The 20000-nt window shown below is 45.5% G+C and overlaps 1 protein-coding gene across 50 annotated transcripts in view; it reads left to right on the top strand.

The window, feature by feature from the left end:
• The window catches only part of heph (polypyrimidine tract-binding protein 1 heph), a 153205-nt gene that overhangs the window by 120500 nt on the left and 12705 nt on the right, over window positions 1–20000 (top strand). For 15 of the 50 annotated variants that reach the window (XM_070131044.1, XM_070131049.1, XM_070131039.1 and 12 more), the window contains 7 exons: window positions 7995–8096; window positions 10293–10442; window positions 11016–11162; window positions 11663–11803; window positions 14144–14195; window positions 14945–15003; window positions 15422–15587. In XM_070131044.1, coding sequence (XP_069987145.1) covers window positions 7995–8096; window positions 10293–10442; window positions 11016–11162; window positions 11663–11803; window positions 14144–14195; window positions 14945–15003; window positions 15422–15587 — 817 coding nt within the window. Of the gene's footprint in view, window positions 1–7994; window positions 8097–10292; window positions 10443–11015; window positions 11163–11662; window positions 11804–14143; window positions 14196–14944; window positions 15004–15421; window positions 15588–17278; window positions 17369–20000 lie in introns of all 50 variants that reach the window. The other 35 variants (XR_011399129.1, XM_070131025.1, XM_070131023.1 and 32 more) reach the window with 3 other exon arrangements.

The following is a 20000-nucleotide window of genomic DNA, read 5'->3' as shown; positions in this document are numbered from 1 at the left end:
CCTCACATGGCTAACACGCGGACCCACCTGCCCCCTCCCTCCCGTCCATCCCCTGCCCCTCCCTTCCCCTCTCCCTCACAACCATGTGTCCGACGACGATCTTGTCAACAACGAGTGTTCATCATTGTCAGCACCGCGCCTCTCGCCGCCTTGGTTACGCCAGCGCCTCCCGCCGCCCCTCCTTCGCGAACCCACCTCGCTGCTCCTCGTCGCGACAACTGACAACTGCAGCAGCCACACCTAGCAGGGATTTCCGGGCCAGGTGGAGTGGATTAATGCTAATTGAATAGTGCCGTTGCAATTTTATACTATTGCTCTTCAGGCGTATGAGTCATATTTGCTTACTGCGAGCCCGATACATGTTTTATTTTACACATTGTTTCGGGACGAGTTTTTAATGCATTCAAGGTACGTTTGTTGGATGTGTTGGAACACGGACACACACACACACACACACACACACACACACACACACACACACACACACACACACACACACACACACACACACACACACACACACACAGAAGCTACTTTCCCCCTTATCATTGCCGTCTTGAATGGCACATCACGACACCACCTCGGTTCTATAAAGCATAACTTCCATCGTAACATGTGACAAGTCTGGCGGTTGGAGGCTTGAGATTCCACACCCTTTTTGCCGAGAGCCCTTGATGCTGCAGGCGTGTCGGAGTCATCTACAGCTGTTCGTGTAGGGGAGGGCGGCATTTAAATCGAGGCCTAAGAACCCGTAAAGCCCCGTGAATCTGGCCGTCGCGCTGGATCAAATGATGATGAATTCTTGGCTCGTTCTCCCCAGTCTGTGGATGGGCAGCAATGCGTTCCACCCTCCGCCCGTACTTTTATTATTATTATGGGGCGATCAGTGGCTGATTTATTGTTCGTAATGTTCTGTAATTAATTGCTTCGTCGAGGGCAAGAGGGCCAAGGGATCCAGAGCGGGCCCTCTTTTCCCCGAGAACGACGGCGATGCCCACGGTAACAACTGCTCCGGATTGTTGAGGAATGTGGAGGAGGAGAGGAGTGGCAAGGGTGCAGGCACTCAGCGTCGTTAGTGTGGTGTCCCACGTGGTGTGGCGAGGACGAGCGGCGGCGGGCGAGGCGGAGGCGAGAAGACTGAGGGGGAGGAAGGGGGGAAGGAGGGGGAAACCGTCATGGATCGGCCCCTCCCCTTCCCTCCACCCCCTCCCCCATCCCCCTCGAACATGCGATACGAGAACGACAACGAATTATTGCATGAATGTTAAATCCTGGCGGGTGACTCGGAAAGGGGGAGGAGGGAGAGGGAGAAGCTGCTGGCTTTGCGGCCGAACGATTAGCTGCCATGTGCGGCGACAGCGTTGTGTGGCGAGGCGTGACGAGAGCAAATTATCCGTTCCTCTTTCTTCGGGCCTCGCGCTCGGTCTTGATCTCGCTCCCGCGCCGTGTCAAGCTGTTCGGTTTAGGTTGCCGTTTTGTAATTAGACGAGTTGCGAATAATGGCACTCGCGTTTGCCATGTGTTGCCCTTCTGGTTATGCTTAAGTAATGTTTTTATCAAAGCGCCTGTTTTTCGTTATATATATATATAGATAGATAGATATAGATATAATACTCATCATTTATGTTCTTAATTAAAATATTTTGACTCCGTTCACTAACGTTTTTTTTTCTTTTGTCCACAGGTAAGGAAGTGTTGCCGATGAAGCACAGGTGTCAGGGTAATGCATGTAAGTAGATGAGCAAGTGCAGTGGAAGGAGAGCGGCCATGCAAAGGCGTACCGTCATAAAGATATTGCCCAAGGTGAAACACAAACCAGTAACCCGAGACCGCTCTCGTCAGCCCTGCCTGCCTGCCTGCCTGCCACGCTGACGGCCGACCCACCGGTCTGCTACACACTGCTCCGCTAAAGAAAAAAAATCCATTTTAACATGTAGAACTTGTCGGTGACATGATAGGCTTAAGTACCGTACATCTATGCGACCATGTATTCACACACCATATTATACCGTACCACATAGAACTCTAGATACCTTGCTTCACACGCCATTACATAACACACACACACACACACACACACACACACACACACACACACACACACACACACACACACACACACACACACACACACACACACACACACACACACACAATTATCTGCCTTACAACCTTACGTATTCAAGCTTCCACTCGCAGCCTCGTGGCTCTCCCTACCTTGTCCTTGTTGTGTTTTTTGGTTGGCATAAAGACTCTGTTGTGGTAACGGATGTACTGACAGGATATCCGGTGACAACACTTACGCCAACACCTCTTGTGATTCCTCTGCTAGAACTACATGGTTGCCTGGCTTGTGAATGCTGTGCTGTGAGGGTGTTTATTTAGGGTGGGCTAAGTAGTGTCAACGGAATGATTTCTATGGTTTAGAGTCGGTGTTTGGGGAGGGAGAGTGGAGTTACGAAGGCTAGGCGGAGTTTGGGTCGACTTTGTCCCTTTTGTTTTATTGGAGGTGATGTTCGTTGATCGGTGTGGCTGGCAAAGGCATCGGACTTTTGCATTAGAATAATGGAAATTCGGTATCGTATAGTTTAGCGAGTATGTATGAGAGAGAGAGAGAGAGAGAGAGAGAGACGGTCCCCCAGCCTGAACCTGTATGGTGGTTTAAACTAGTGGGAGTGTTATGAGGAGGCGACGGTCACGGTGGTGGTGAAGCCGGCTGTGAGTAATTTGACGTTTCCGCGGCCGGCGGGCTTCTACCACAACCTCCACCTCCACCACTGGGCTGACATTACCCTCCTTTTTCACTCCCCGGACACCTTCCTAGCTCTGGTCCTGGCCGCCGTATCGCGGGAAAGATCGTGCTTAACGTGTGTATCGAATGAAAGCTTATAGTAGCCTCGTGTTTCTTCTCTCGCGTCGCGGTTGGGATAGGTCTGGTCGAGTAGATCTGCTGAACGAAAAGAGCCCGCGACCTTTCAAGATTTTTCTCTTTTTCTTGCTCTTCTCTTTTTCATATATTCAGGTTTTCAGAATTTAGTTCTGCTGTGCTGGAGCGAACATTGATAGGGTGTGAAACGCGAGGCTAGAACAGAAACCGTATCACTCGGCGGAGCAGCAACTTCAAACGGGCAGACAAGGCGAGTTGGATTCGATTCGGGCGCGTAGTGGCGGCGGCGCTGGTGTTAGGGTGGGGAAAGGGGGTAGGGAGAGGGATGGGACAATAAGGTTGTGACAATGGGCACAGCAGAGCTCCCATAAGCGAGAGTGGGAGGCGACTTTTCCTCCGTCTCCCGCGTCCTTCGCTCGCTCCCTCGACTCCCGGTTCTATAACCTGTGGTTAGCGCCCGCCCACCTCCTTCCCGTCCCTTTCCTGTCTTCGCTGGGCGCGGTAGGCGGTGTGGGTGGCCGCCGAGCGCAGCGCCAACCGCAAGACCGTCAGGTAGAGAGTCGGTTATTAATTATCGTCCACCGAACATTGGCTCGCATCTGCTCCACAGCGACGGCGGTAATTACACATCCTATAGTGTCCGCGGAAAGGATTAATGAGGCCGCTTTTTGACGGCGGTGATCGATGTCGGAGGTGCGAGCGACGGCGGCGGGAGGATACTTGAGGAACTTTAGGCTTGTTTTTTAAGTTCTCGGAGGAAGCGGCGCGGCAGTTAGGTGCGGGAGTCAGAGGGGGGGGGGGGGAGCGTGACGGCGGGACGTTACCCCAAGGGATCACTACCTGTTCGTTCCCAAACCTCAGCTCCCACTCCTCTCGCCCCACAATTACTAGCAAAGTCATTACTTGTATTGTATTTTATTTTCCATTCTCGATCTTATCCTCACAATTCACATGCTTCAGATGTTAGGGAATGAAGAAGTAACGTTTAGCTGAATCCGAGGTAGTGATTAGAGAAGCCACAGTGGCGGCATCCCGGAGTGAATGAACCAAGAGCGCGACAGATGGTGTCCTCGCAGGCCGAACGCGAGGCCTCGCCTTCCGACCGACGCGGCGCTGGTAAAACTGTGCCACATTACCTCCAGCGAGTGAATTCATGCTCGGAAGCGCCAGGCCAAGGTGCTTGTGTGCGAGAGCGAATGAGAGACGCCCTTCCTCCAGCAGAGAGCAGGGGGAAGACCCCGACAATACGTTCGGACCATATGTTGAACACAACCAATGTGGCTTGACGCTCACACTCCACTTCCGGCCCGGTTTCAACCACTCGCTCTCATTGCACGCTCTTGGTTGTGTTGGCGTAGTCTAACCGACCGCAGCCTCTTACAACCCGCTCATCTTAACGAGATAAATTCTTGCAATGCACGTGCATGCTCAACGAGACGGGAGGTTGTCGTTCATTGTTTTAAACCATGCCAACAGCGGGTAGATTAAGTCGGCGGTATGCTATGGCATGTAAAATATGTCGCTGGGGTGGTTTGAATAGTGTGTGTATTATTATTATTTATTTATTTATTTATTTATATATTTATATATTTATATTTACACGCACACGTATAGATAGATATAGACATACATATACTCATTGTGTAATTATTTTTACACTCCTATCTGCATATGTTCATTAAAGCGTTGGCTTGGGATCTTAATGGCGGCGGCTTCCTGTACTGGCGCGTCGCGGAGTGAGGTCAAGTTCAAGGTGGACCGTTCTGTCGAGCCGCTCTCACCAAGCCGAAATTTCTCTTCCTTCCTCCTGCTGAATGCCGTCGCGTAGAGAAGATTGTCGGTTGTTTTTCTTATTACTTTACTTTTGTGGTCAGTCTTTTGGATTTTTTAAAGAAATCTTAACCGTTATTCTTTTTTCTTGTTCTTGTCTTTTCTTCTCGCTTTTTTTCTTCGTTTTGAGAGTTGCCGCGTCATTCATTCGAGCGCATCCGGAAAAGGAAAACGTGTCCGTTGTCGAAGGGTTTAAAGGGGTCCTTGTTACCGCCGCTGCCGCCGTCGCCGCCGTCGCTCCTGCCGCTTTTGCTGCTGCGATGGGAGCGGGCGGACGAACGAACGAACGAACGAACGGACGAACGGACGAGCGAGCGAGCGAGTTCCGGTAGGACGCTGCTCCGCCCGGGCCGAGGAGAGGATCGTGACTCCCCTGGAAGGTGTTGGCAGAGTTCCAGCAGTGGATTGATAGGGGAGGAATGTCGCAAACAGTTTCGGCTCTTCTCTTGTCTGTTCTCTTTTCTCTTCTGTCTTCTGTTTTCTGCTCTTTTCTCTTCTGTCTTCTGTTTTCTTCTTTTCTCTTCACTTCTCTTCTCAATTCTCCTCTATTCTCTTCCTCCCCCCCCCCCCCCCCCTCCTTCCCACTCTGTGCTTGTGGACGGCCGGGCAATACGAGTCCCAGCTTAGCCCTGTGGCCCGGGAAGTCTATCTCGATGAAATCTGCTAGATAGATGGGCGCGTCCTTGAGTGTGGTTCGCCGGGTCGTTGACTGCAACACCCGGGTACCGACGGCGGCGGCGGCGGTGGTGGCTTCTCCCTGGGGCTGCGTGGCCAACCGAACGACGGCGATTCTGTCAGCTGACTCGGTTGTCTTGGGAATGGGTTAATGTCCCTTGCCGGGGGAGGGAAGTGTGCTTCGTGCGCTATGACGGTGGCGGAGCTTCACGCGGGCCGTTCGGAAACTCTTGTCTCTGTCTCCCTTCCTCACTCCCTCTCTTTTATCCCTTCCCCTCATCTTGCCCTCACCCCTCCTGCCCCAGCACCAAAGCCAATTCCTTCCCTCCCAATCTCTCCCTCACTCTCACCCTCACTTGTCCCTTCCCTCATCTTGGCCTCGCCCCCCCTCCCCCCAGCACCAACGCCACCAGTTCCTTCCCTCCTCCTCTCCTTCCTTTCTTACCTTCTCTTTTTTCCAATATGTGACCGCACACGAGGGAGGATACATTTTAAATTGACGTGTTGAAATTCTTGCCTCAAACCCTGGTGACGCGCGGGGAGGAGAGGGTGGAGGAGAATGCAGGGGATGAATCCGGGTCCTAAAATGATTTGTTTGATGCATATATTTCCCTTTTTTATTTATATGGCCGTGTATCCCGTTGAAGTGCTGCGGCAGATCTCGTTACCGGATCGATTAGCATATCTCATGCGGTACATCAGCTTCAACCGATATCTTTTTTCTTTTTCTTTATTATTAGGATTTGTGATAGTTTTTTTTTTTAGATTTATGTGTGCGCACGTGCGCGCGTTCCTTAGAGTGCGGTCTCTGGTATATTAGTTAATAACGCCGTCGCGGATGGGGTATTACGGGCTCGCTGTAGTTCATTAACGCACATAAAGCAGTACCCAATATCGTAGACGAGGCATCTCCCCCTTCTCGCCGCTGTTCCCTGGGATATAATCCGCAGGTAATTGCTGGGAGCAGCATCCATATGCTAACATCAGGTAATCCAGCAATTATTGCCGCAGCCTCCGTCTCCTCGGTCTCCGTTTCCTGCTTGCTCATTAGTCCTCGGATAGTTGGGGTCTATCCTTTTGTTTGCGTTGTTAGGGTTTTTGTTTGTGCGTTGCGTGTTCGTCTCCGATACAGCAGCCACGCAGGCCGGTTGACACATTCGAATTGTGTACTGGGACACTCCTGTAATGGGCAGCAGTAGACTATGGTCTCCTTGCTTTGCAGTGTTAGATTCGTCTTCCGCGAGCCGCCCGTACGCATGCGCTCTCGCACGCATCTAGTACCCTTTCATATTCCAGGACAGTCGTTGCTGGCAAAAGGGAAGGAGGGAAGGAGGGAGGGGAATGTATTGATCTTAAGGTTAATGACCAAATCTGGTTTAGGCTTGGGGTGATATTGATCCCGCCTTCTGCATCAGCTCGTATGTCTTGCCTCGTATTTCCATCTCGAGCCTCGCGCCCTCCTGTACTTTCGGGGGAAACTGAATGAATTGCCTCGACCCGTTCGCCGTGTGTAAGGACGAGATAAGTTTCGGGTTGCTTTGAGGGAATATTTGCTTAAAAAAAACTATTTGCGAGCGGAATTAGCCTACCTCTCCCGCAACAAAACGCTAAAATTAGAATGGCGTAATAGTATGAAGTTAGCTCCATCGCTTCCGTCAACTGAATGTTTGCTGCTCCGGATTGTTTGTTTTGCACAGCATGCGATGTTTGTGTCAGTAGTGACGCCAAGAAGTTCAAATATTGGAACAGCTTCAAGACCTTCGAAACCGCTCGGTTCGGACTTTAATTTTTGTTCCTTTCCTCCTCTGACATGCATTCTCTCTTAAGTTTTACTTGGAGCGTCATAACCTCCCCCCCCCATCTTTTGCACGAGTTTTGCAAGTGGATCCATCCCGCCCGGCAAAGTCCCGTGTCCCAAGGAGCGTGGGCTAAAGGCGTAGCTTTAGCGGGCATTAGGGCGAAGAGCAGCCGTCGGTGATGCGAGATGTCGATGGAGGTTCAGTAATCAAGTCTCGTTACAAAAGCCGGGATAATGGAAACTCTTAGGCATAGTCGAGGCGAGGCTTGGTGGGGGTAAGCTGTGGTGACGGCGGCGGAAAAATTGGATGTGCACATTTCAGGGTAACGGAGGGTAGCGTGGTGTGGAGAGGTGTTGTTCACTCCTTGGACAACCTGTTGATTATCGATCGTGGCCCACCTATCGCCCCCCTCGTCCTCTCTCCCTCCCCTCCCTCCCTGCCTTACAAATTCTGTCTCGCCTCCTCTCCTCACTTGATATCTCCCCTCTCTCTCTCTCTCTCTCTCTCTCTCTCTCTCTCTCTCTCTCTCTCTCTCTCTCTCTCTCTCTCTCTCTCTCTCTCTCTCTCTCTCGTTTTCTCCCCCAATACTTTCCCCTTAAATCCATTTTCTCTCTCTCACACACACACACACACACACACACACACACACACACACACACACACACACACACACACACACACACACACACACACACACACACACACACACACACACACACACACACACACGAGAGGGTTAAAACACATTCCTCGAATTTCAAATTATAGCTGACACTAACTTGTGCCTTTTTTCCCTTTTCCAGCGTGGCTCTGATGAGCTGCTGGCGCAGACCGGGGCGGTGAGCAATGGCTCCGTTATGAGTCCTGCGCCCAACCACGCCGACAACAACAATGACGCCAAAAAGGTAAGAGCCGCACGCTGTCTCTTGTACTGTACATGGCCCTTTTTCACTCAATCTCTCTCTCTCACTCTCTCATGGAACAAAGAGCACATGGAGACCCAGCAGCAGTGCGGGCGAAGGGATGGGGGAGGGAGGGTCGTCGGGTCCGTCCTGAAGGGGTTGATGCAGCAGCTGTTCATTTGGTAGTGTGGGGCTAGTCCAACCATCGCGTCTGCAACTCGGAACGTTTGTGAATGGACAGGTACGGCTTGGGATTCCGGATAGGTTGTAAGACGCGTGGTGGTAGGTGCGGCATGGATAGGTGTCATAGGGAGACGATGGCATTGTCCTGTGAAAATGATCCATCTAATGCCATGGTCGGAGGAGATTGTATAGCATAACGAAGAGACTTTCTTAAGGCAAAAGCAAGTATTAATTATAGGGAATTTCTGTGTAAAATAGATCCCGCGTTAGTCTCACTGATAACGATGCCTTTTAAGATCGCGGGAAGATTGACTCTCTGCATAGGATATCACTTGGCAGAGATGGGAAGCTAATTATACCTCGTAACCTGCGTGCTCCTTTCTTGTGCTGTCCGGGTACAAGCTATAGGTAAATGGGGAGAACATAACAGCGTGCTTTGTCTTCTGGGCTTCATGAATATAATGTTAGGATGCATGTCCATGTGCCGGTGAGAACGGTCAGCTTGGGAATCGCCGGGTGCTTCGGATCCAGCCCGCCGCCCGCGTTCGCTTCACGCCCCTCTTCCCTTGTCCTTTTCTTTCTTTGATTACTTTTCCCGAGTCAACGCCCACTCCCTCTAGGAAGAATTTTTGCTGGAACCGTATGTCGGGGCTTTCGAGCTTTAGGGACAGAACTCCATGTTGGAGCCTTTAGAAGTGGTAGGCTTAGGGAGATAATGTCGTGTCTTACGTCTGAATTTAGTAAGGTCTGAACTGAGCAGGGTCCTGGCTTTGGCTTGTATCAATCTAGGTTTTTTTTGTAGCGCCTTTTGTTGAAATTCGATAACGGGGGCGGATGTCATGTTTTTTTCACGGCTTCGTATCCACCTGGCTCGGTTATGTTGCGTGGATGCGTGACTTCACTAGGGGGACTGAAATAAGTTACCCGTGGGTGCACGTGTCGGGTGTCGGGTTCATAACCTTGTTTTTTCATCACTCCACGTTACTCTTTTTTCATTTTTGTGTAATGGAGGTGGGATTTGAAGCATCTGTTTGCTGTACTTGCTTGAACGAGGTGTTTCGCGTGTAACTCCCGTATAAGCGGAGTAACAAGGGACATGCCCTTACAGTCGAATCAAAAGGAATTGGGCTGCTGCTTTTATTCTGGGGTCAGTTATATGTTGTACTCTCAAAGGGTAACCTTATTGAATCGTCACCCCCCGTGCATGGGTTCGGTCGGCATCAAGCACACGCACTCTGATTATGAAGGGAATGGTGATGAGGCAGATGAGAGCAGGGCGACGAGGAGGAAGAGGGGGGAGGAGAGCAGTAGTGATGGCCCTCATTTCCACGGCGTTGTAGTTACGAGACTCGAGGGCCAGCCGTTCTCGCGCTGTGTCCACTGAGCATAACTGATAAGGTGATGCTTCCGCTCCTGTTGCTGGTAGTGCCCTTACGTGGGGAGCTTTGCATGCTCTCCCGCCTCTCCCGGTCTTCGCTCACTGCACGGGTTTTGTAGATGGTCAGACTAGCAAGGTATTGAGGGTGAGGCAGGTCTCTCTCGGGCTGGTGTATATTTCGCGGAAGTCGTTCAACATTTTTGGGCCAAACATAGAACTGAATCTGCACGTGTTTATGAAATGAGAGCTGTTAGAATTTCAATATCAGAACCCAATTCTGGAAGTCAATTCGAGCTCATTTCGGTTGCAAGATGTCAAAACAGGGAGAGCATTTTTGTCAGTCATTCGCACAAGCTTATGAATTCAGTGCTCCGTTTAGAAAATGTTTGGCAGCGGTGTTAGAAAGGAGGGAAGGGGAGGCGATGGTTACGAGCAGCAGACGTTCCCTCCGCGACCATTCGTTCTCGCCAGTACCAACAAAGGGAGCTGTATTTGCAGGGCCGTTAATCTTTATCCCTTATGGAAGCTTGGTGTGCGAGAGAGAGAGAGGGGGGACGGGGTTGAAATGTGTGATATTGGTTGTATTTAGTTTGTTCTTGTCGGATATTAACCCTTTTCCATCTTTTTCGCTTTTGCAGGTCAAGTTGGACACGAAAAACCCCGGTGCGCCGTCCCGCGTGATCCACATCCGCAACATTCCCAATGAGGTCACCGAGGCGGAGATCGTCCACCTGGGTATTCCCTTCGGCAAGGTCACCAACGTGCTCGTGCTCAAGGGCAAGAACCAGGTAAGTAAACCTCGAAGAAGGGAAATACAAGAAACAAGGTGTGAAAAAAATGTTGAAACACCGTATCATCTCCCTAAGTCGTGTGGTTTTGACGCAAGGCAGGTTTTGATTAACTGGTCGATGGTCACGGAGGTCGCCACCGCTGCGGCTCGGTGGCGACCTCGTGCGCGGCGGGTCATCTGATCTGCCTGGACATGTGTTCGACCTTGCTTTGCCTCGCCTAGAGGGAAATGCTTCTTGTTTTAACCTGTATTTTTTATAGAATCAGTTTTATATTTTGGATAAGAGGAAACAAATAGGTAAATATTAACCGCTTGCTTTTACAAAAATATATTGTCAGTTCGTTAATATTCTAACTTAAGTTCCTTCCTTTTCCCCGTTTCAGTGTCCCGTTTTAACTTAAATTTTTGCATGCTATCAATCTCCTAACACTTTTTACCTCCTCCCCATGATTTAGTTCCATTTGACTGTTCGCTTTTCCTTCTCTCTGATTATCTAATTCCCCCTCGTCTGTGTCCGGATTCTTAGTGCTTGTTTATCTCATTACACCGTTCCCCCCGTTCTTATTCGCAGGCTTTCTTGGAGATGTCCGATGAAGTTAGCGCAACCACAATGGTCAACTACTTCACTAACTGCACCGCCCAGCTGCGTGGCCGCGCCGTCTACGTCCAATTCTCCAACCACAAGGAGCTTAAGACCGACCAGACTCACTCAAACGCGGTGAGTCCTGACTCGCAACTCCACGTGTAACTTCCTCGCCACAAGGAGATGATGTTATTACTGGCAGACGTGGAGCTGCACGGAAGGAGAAGGGCATTGAACAGGACGTGTGCCTGTGCGCATATCCTAGTGTGGGCCAGATTTGTTGGGAGGGACCACAGGGTTTTGTGGTATTGTTTGCAGAGTCATTCCTGCAAACCCAACGAAATGACTATCCTAATTAGAGTATGCCTTGTTCCAATAGATAGAATGTTAGTGTCAATGGGGATTTGCTCTTAAGAATACCTACCAGAGAAGAATTACTTAGTAACAAGTTGAAACATCTCATTCAGCAATGCAGCGCATGTAATAATTCATATCGTATATGTGGCTTTTGTAAAATGGGGAGCTATGCCAACGAACGAGTTCGGAAGTAGCTCGCCTTTTACACATCCAATCTTTTTACAATGAGTGCCTTTCCTTGTGTCATTCAGTGAAAATATGAATGTTTGATCTCCCAGCAGAACCCTAGTGCACAGGCGGCGCTGCAGGCTGCTCAGGCCCTGGTCAATCAGACGGACACACAGGGCGGTCCCAACACTGTGCTCAGGGTCATTGTCGAGCACATGATCTATCCAGTCACCCTTGATGTCCTGTATCAGGTAAGTTGCCTCATGCCATGTTTGCTTGATGGGAGAATGCGTGGGTGACCACCGAGTTTTTCTTTTTATTTAAGCAGAACTCGTATCATTCGTTATGATATGGCTCTTCCTAGATGCACTTCGCCGAGTTTTATCATTCACCGAGCGTGTAACCAAGAGCGGCGAGCGCGCACATGGCGTGTATGGGATGACGACTAAGATTTTCGCGACTACGCTAAGAACTCCGGAAAGAATAATCAGAAATACGTTTACAATCAATATGATTTTTTCCGGTGTATATTCCCTCGGAAACGGACAATTCCCACCAGGTCCATTATATTCAGGAAAACTTTCGGGATATTTGGTGCATGTTAGTGGTGGATTCAGGTGCGGATCGATAACACCGGGCCGCACCTGCCAAGCACCTCACGCCGTACCTACACGACCCGCACCTCGCCGTCCCATTATACATTAATGCATGCACCTTGGTTACCACCTCCCCGCACTCGATGTTAACCATACAGCTTTTGAGATTCGACTGATCAACAAGTCACTTATAGGGAGTATTTTTCGTGGCTCCTTGTGCGGTCTGCTGAATATTAGAGAAGCGGGAGTGCTTGTTTCAAAAGCAAACACTCATATATACGAGTGTTTTTGAGTGTATGAGGGTTCTAGATTGCCGCCGGCCATTGGGGAAAGTTCCCCACTGTGCTGGACTTATGGATTGAATGGTGGAAACGCAGATGCAAAACATGGAGACGCATTTTGTTTGGGCGAGCGAAGAAATGCGTCGCGCTCACGAACGTTTGTACACATCGAAAACACTGTAGCCGGAAAGTCATTGAACTCACTCTGCGCGGTCGCCACCAGCCGAAGCGGAAGTAAGAAGTGTCCGAGGTCATTATAACTGACATTCGGCGGTAATGTCTTCCGTTTTTAGAGATTTGCTGGTTGTTTACGAATCCGCTTTCGGTACTGCGGGGTAGAGGATTTTAGTCGATTTCTAATTCGAGGAATAGAATGTAATTGCAGTTGACCATGTTGTAAGTTTACAAGTTGTATATTTGCATACAACTTTTTTTTTTCTCCAGTTTGCTTGTCTTTTGTGTGTGTGTGTGTGTGTTTGTTTTCTGTATTATTTATGTAAAGAACCTCTGCTTTATCTCACTTTTTGAATTTTAAGGTTATCCTTTTAAACTTTCCTATCTTACCTCCACTAAAGATGAGGGAGTTTATTGGCTTACTGTTGGTTTAATGGTATATCAACTGGGTTATTAGAGTTTAGAGAATTTAAGGATGGTTTGTCCTTAGCCTCAAGGGCTAGTTGATTAGAATTTGGCAGTGAACCCAACCTGTTTGTGATTCTAGGATACAAATAAGGGGTGATGTATTGTCAGAAATGGGTCTGTAAAGAAATGTTTTCTTAATAATTCACTGTAGATTTCTTAATTATACTACCTATGTATTCATGTTTTTTATGTAAACATACATGATGTTCCTGCCTGTGGAAGAGATAGTTCAAAGAGTAATTTTTCTGTATCCTTTGAGCTGTACCAGAAAGTAATGTTTTTATAAAGATGAAACTAATTTTGCACACCAACATACAACATACTGTGGGAGGTAGGGGTCCACAGTTGGAAGGAGCCCAGTGAGCACATTCTTCAATGATGATTTTACATTCCTCATTCCAAATGACAACGAACTTCCTCATGTGCAATATGAGAGAGACATTTGAAGATGTCTCTTGAAGTCGGTTGATAATTGGTCTCCAGGTGTTGAGCGGTGTGCGCAGCGTTCGTTCATTTATGCTTAATTAAACATATTGTGTGAGCTGGGGTGGGTATGCAGTATGAGAGCAAGTTGGTAGTGGTTAGTGTGAGAGTTTGCTATGTTAACTGTCATTGCTAGTTATGATCATTTTAGTGCGTGATATTCTGATTTCATGGACTTGCGTTAGGTTGTTGATCACCACCTCCCACCCACCCAAAATTTTGTTAGTATGAGAAATGCAAAGGTTCTTTACTCTGTGATAGAGATGTACTTCTGTATCAGTTCTCTCTTCCTTTATTATCTCTGCCCTCTTCTTCCTCCCTTTTTCCTTTTTCACCCCTTTTGCTCACCAAAATAAATGATTCCATAATGAAATTCCCCAAGACCCTTTAGCTCAGGAGTGCCTTCTAATAAACAGATCAACCACCAAATTCAAAACAGTCAAAGTAGACTTTTTTTTTGTCTATGCATGTGTGTTTGTGCGAGAGTAAGTGAGAAAGAATACTTTTTTTTGTGTTTGTGGTGTTTTCCAATCATAACTATGCAGTGAGTTGATATAATTTTTAAGTATATTTTAACAATGCTTTCCAGATCTTCTCCCGTGTTGGTAAAGTGCTCAAGATCGTCACCTTCACGAAAAACAGTAAGTTCTCTACTATGATCTGTTCTCTTATTTTGTATAGGGTTAACTAAAGCAAAATTTCCTCATTATTAGGCAAGTTGTTAGGTGTATACTTTTGTCTGATTTAATAGGTTTGCATTGTTACAACTCTGTAGGGTGTGTTGACTTTATATATTAGTTCCAGGAATTATGAATCTTCTGAGATTTGAATGTAGTGTCATAAGTATAACACCAGAATAGTCCCAGATTGATCCTGTCCTGGTTTTTCCATGTTCAAAAAGTTTAGTTTTTTTTTTTCTCCCCCCTTTATTGGTAAATATCAGTTTTGTATGTATGGTGTTCTGTGGGTGTGTTTGGCAGTTCCTGTAGTACCTGGTTAGAGGCAAAGGGAATAGGGTAAGGAAAGGAGGACCAGATGGCTGGCATGTTTATCTTGGTTCTATTTCCGCCAGCATGTTTATCAGTCCCTTGCCCAGCCACCCTCCTACTGCCACCACTGGCCTCATGCTTTATTTTAGTGCATTTCATTACGCTGTTAGGAGACGACTACAATTAAGTTTGATGGTCAGTTTTTTTGTTAGGTTTGAAAATGTTGTCTATGATTGATGGCATTATCTTTTGACTTGCTTTAATCTTGAATAGATTAGGGGTAAGAAGTGGCAGTAGGGAAATAACCATGATAGGATACATGACAGGGATTATAAAGAGTGGATGATGTCTATTTACTGGTATGGATCAAGATTGCTTATGATTCTTTCTCTCTCTTTCAGACACATTCCAAGCTCTTATCCAGTATCCCGATGTTGTCACAGCTCAGGCAGCCAAAATGGTAAGGCTTAGATGTTTATCAAAGTTAGAGGAATCTCAAAGAAAGCTTTTTCATGAAGTACTGTTTATCTTGTTGAGTTTTTAGAAGTTAGAGATAAAACTGACTAGTCATTGTAAGGGAAGATTCTATATTTTAAAACAGGGGGTGGGGGGTAAAGTTCCTATATTTTGGGTTACTTTGTTCTTCAGCAAGATTGTTAAAAAAAAAAGAAAAAAAAAAAAAATCTTATCTTTAAATTTTTCATCATATTCAGGTGATCATGCTATGTGGTTTTGTTGCATAGGACCCACATTGCTCTTTCAAAAGTAATATCAATGAAAATTAAAAAAGGAAATTATATCAAAAGGATTTCACCTGTAGTCGATAGAAAAAAAAATACACATCGTGATGCATCTTAATTTTACTTTTATGCAAACAGACACTGGATGGCCAGAATATCTACAATGCATGCTGCACCCTTCGAATTGAGTACAGCAAGCTGAGCAACCTTAATGTGAAGTACAACAATGACAAGTCTCGAGACTACACCAACCCTAACCTTCCTACAGGCGATCCTGCCCTGGATTCTGCCTTGGCTATTGGTGGTAAGTGGCCTGGCCTGCTCTGCAGTGTGGTCAACAAGCGGGCCACTCCCTGCACGCAATGTGGGCTGCTTCCCACGTGGGCCACCCTGCATGCAAAGTGGCCCATTTATTCACCAATAAATCCAGCACCGTGTCACACTCTTGCCAAAGTTGATGTAAATAGGTGAACATTAATCAAGACGGTTGTGCTGCAGCCTTAATATATACATATGTATATATATATATATATATTTTTTTTTTAGAAAGGAATTTGACCTTTGTTAGAAGTAGATGAGACTAACGTAACATGTTGAGGCTTTTGCCATGGCTTGAGTTTGACTGGTGTGGGTTGAGGTGAACCCCAATCTGCTCTCTTCTGGACTCCTCTTCCCCAGACTTCACCAGCCTGTCCCCCTCTTCTCTTCTACCAGACTGCTTACCAACTTTTCCTCTCCATTCCTCTGTCCACTGCTGGACATTTCCCATTGCGTTTTTCGTTGATTTTTATATACCGTATTTATTTGATTTCACAAACATTGTGATTACAGTACAATGACCAAAAAAAAAAAAAATAAATAAAAAAAGAATACAAACCAAACAAGACTAATCAGGACAAGAGCTAAAGATTTTGAATTATTTATTGATTTTTTTTCTTAATTTTTTTTTTTGTCTGCCTTAGTATTTTGATAAATAAATTTTTTGATTTAGCTGTGTCAGGGGTTTGATTATATTTTTGTTTTTTTTTATTATTTTTTTATTACTGTATTTGTTTTTACTCCAAAAACCTTTCCAAAACAGTCCCTATGTAATCCCCAGAATTTCATCCTTAGAAAGATGAGAGAGAAAATGCCATTAAAAGGGTGACCCATTGGTTTCCTGCAGCCTCCCCAAAACTGAACAAAAACCACAGTAGTCTAGTTGATTTGAAAGGAAAGGGGACACTTTTGGAAACAAAAAGAAAAGTGATTTTGTGTGTGTTGGTTTTTATTGAGTTTTGTGGTGTTTGGAGGGTAAACCCTGTGATGTCCGTACGTAGCAGCACCTCTGCCACACATGACCCGAGTGCACGTGACCACCGTTGTCTAACACACACTGGCACACACTCGCCCTCATACTTGACCCAAAGCTTCTGTAGGTTTGGAAGCTATGCTTATCTAATTACAAATTGTAGCCGTTGGGATTCACAGAAGCAGTCAATTAAAGAGCTTTTTTATTTGCACTAATCCAAATGTAGAACTATCAGCAAAGTAGATTCAGAGAGCGAGAGAGAGCTGTTAGTACTTGACATAGAGTACCAGATGGGTGTATGTGGGCATGTTGTTAGTTGTGCACTGTTGTTGTGTTAGTTAGGGGTCTTGTGGGAACAGCGGTCTCTGCTCACCTATTGAAGCCCATCCCAGTATGCTGTTCTATCTGAACAGCACTGGTAAATGGAAAAAAGACAGTTGTAATGTTAGAAACTTTGAGGTCACTGCAAGGAGTCTGGAAAATGTGTATAAAAAACAAGACATTTTCATACTCTCAATTGGGGACTGTTGATCCTTACAATTGTTCATGCCCTCAGATTTTTAACATCCTGTTTTTTTTTTTCATTTTGTGATGAGGGATTGTATGATTCTGGCTGGAAGTAGAGACAGTTTTCCCCTGCCAGAGGGTGTGTGTGTGGTAGGGGCTCGTGGACCCAGCCTCAGGGTGTGCTATCAATATTGTAGGTGCCCCCGGTGTGCTAGCCTCCCCGTTTGCTGCAATGCATGGACTCTCGTCGCCGCTAACCGCTGCCTATGGGGCCTCACCTGCGGGAGGTACGGTACTGCACGATTAACACTGCTGCCACTTTCACCACCCCCCTTACAGTTCTGCTCCCATGCCGTGACCTGCTTGTTGCCCAGCAAGTCTTTAATCTGTGTCCCTCGTTGCTTGGGTTACATATGTCCTTTTTGTAAATGTGGCTATAGCAACATTCAGAACAAAGTACAGATAAGAGTTTATGAAGAAAAATCATAAGTTAGTAAACATGCAAACAGGCTACATCTTGGGAGAGTAAAGTTCATTAAGGGGGAACCTTAGTGGTTGGTGGTGGGTGGTACGATATGCTTTTTGTTATTACTAATAATATTACATAGTAAGGCCAAGGCTAGAAATGACAGCTTGATATAATTGTGAGGAATGAAGTCTGTCGTTCATGATTGTTTTTATGATTCGCCAATTTTTTTATATATTTTATATTTCGTATCGAAAACATCTATTTTATATATGTACACATGCAGTTGCTGCAGGGAACCCATTTATGGGATCACTGTGGCATATAGAAAACAGGCAACATTAGCGCGCACGGTCAGAGGTTGCCGAGTTAAACAATACTGGAACTTGTACTATTGATGCATGTTGGATTGTGAAGCAAGAACTGTTACATGTTTCAATGTTCTATGACAGTTAGGTGACGTAGTAAACAGTAGCCATTTCAGTGTTCTTGTGTTTCATGAAGAGGAAAGTTAAAGGATTCAGAAAAGCAGCAGATTCTAATACCCGTAAAGGCTCATGGAAGACCCTAAAAAGCATAAGCATGCACTGAATCCTTTCTCAAATTTCTCCGTCAGTGAGCCAAGAACATGTGTTAGTCTGTGTGTATTTATATATACATGCATATGTTTGTGTGTGTGTGTATATATATATATATATACATATACATACATAATATATATTATATATGTATATATATATATATGTAATATGTGTATATTTCATAGTCAACAATTTAACTTCAATTTTCTCAAGTGCTGCACGTGCTCCACAAACACATTCAATCTTACATGCATAGACAAGGCATTTGATTTGTGTATATATAGAATCCAGTCATATATATATATGTGTATATATATATACATGTATGTATATGTGTATGTGTATATATATCAATGCAAATGAATGTGTACATATGTATGTAGACAATACAAATTTTAACTTTTGCTTGTGTATTATTTATTAATATTTTGACGAGTGACTTTGATAGAATATTGCCTTTTTTGCCCCCTCTCTTATTGTGATAAGATTTGCCAGCTCATAATGACTGTCAATATGGTAAATTATTTGCTTTTTGTTTATTTATAGGCAACGTCTTCAGCTGTAGAGTACAAGCATTCATTTTTCCACACTCGTACTACAATTTTTATTTCCTCTGATTTTATGCAATATCACCTGTCTTTGTTTTTGTTTATTTAGTCATTTACTTACTTGGCCTTACTTGACTTGATATTTGTGTGAATTTGTATTTGTTATTTATCAATAATTCTGGCTTTGCAGATTCAAACTTTTGTGTAAAGATATTGAGAGAGCTTGTGGTTTTGATACAGAGAATTATCATATTTAATCCTTGTGCATATCAAGTGGTGGGAACTGACAAGAGTTTGAAATTTAGTGAGCTAGATTGGAATTTGCATTTTGCTAATGAGTCCTGTTCAGTATTTGATGAGCTAGGATATATATATATATATATAGTTATTTATTTATAGATATTGTACCATTTCTTTTGATATGGTGTTAAAACATAAAAAGGTATCCAAAGATACAAGAAAAGCAACCCTTTCACAAGCCATGGAGCTGATGTATCATTTCAAATATTCTTTCATACGACTTCATGCTTCTTCATGGATTGTAACATCATGGACCTGTCATAGAATCTAGGATTTACTTAAATTGTCTGTGGTAGTCTGTTGATAAGCATTTTACATGTCAGAAGTTTGGAATTGGATACAGTACATGCTAGTGGAAGGGCCTAAAGTCAGATCAGTAAAAAAAAAAAAAAAAAATTCATGCAGACTGATTATGCAAAGTGTGATGATTTCTTACCTGTATTTATATGTAGTAGAAGAGTTGGGTCAGTGAAAGGTAGTGTGATTGAGAGTATATGTTTGCACATGTTATACATGTGTACCCTATGTTTGAGGGTCTGATTGTTTGCATGTTTGACAATTCTGTAAGCATTTTCTCTATTAATGTGTGTATACAGTAAATATTGTGTACATAGAGCCACCTCCTCATCTTAAAATTTTTCTTGGGAGAGCCCTTAACTGGCCATTACTCCTTTCTTTTCTGAGCCACAATAAATAAGGAAACAATAACCTGTCTGAGCTTCACGTTCCAACACTCGAGCATCAGCAATTCCAGTCCAGTTTGCCTTTTAATCAGGGAATTCCGGTCTTACAAGCTTCTAATTTCTTTTAAGGCTCTTGAGATTCCATAGAAATAGCTCCTTTAGGAATAGTTTAGTCCTGAGAATGTGTGTGCGCGCGCTTGTTTCCACATGTGAAGTGTGTGAACTAGAAAGTGAATGCATGTGCACACACATGCCCACACACACACACACACACACACACACACACACACACACACACACACACACACACACACACACACACACACACACACATTCACTCA

The sequence above is a fragment of the Penaeus vannamei genome, chromosome 16 (assembly GCF_042767895.1).
Source record: "Penaeus vannamei isolate JL-2024 chromosome 16, ASM4276789v1, whole genome shotgun sequence".
NCBI lineage: Eukaryota > Metazoa > Arthropoda > Malacostraca > Decapoda > Penaeidae > Penaeus > Penaeus vannamei.
This window is presented reverse-complemented; position numbering and strand designations above follow the sequence as displayed.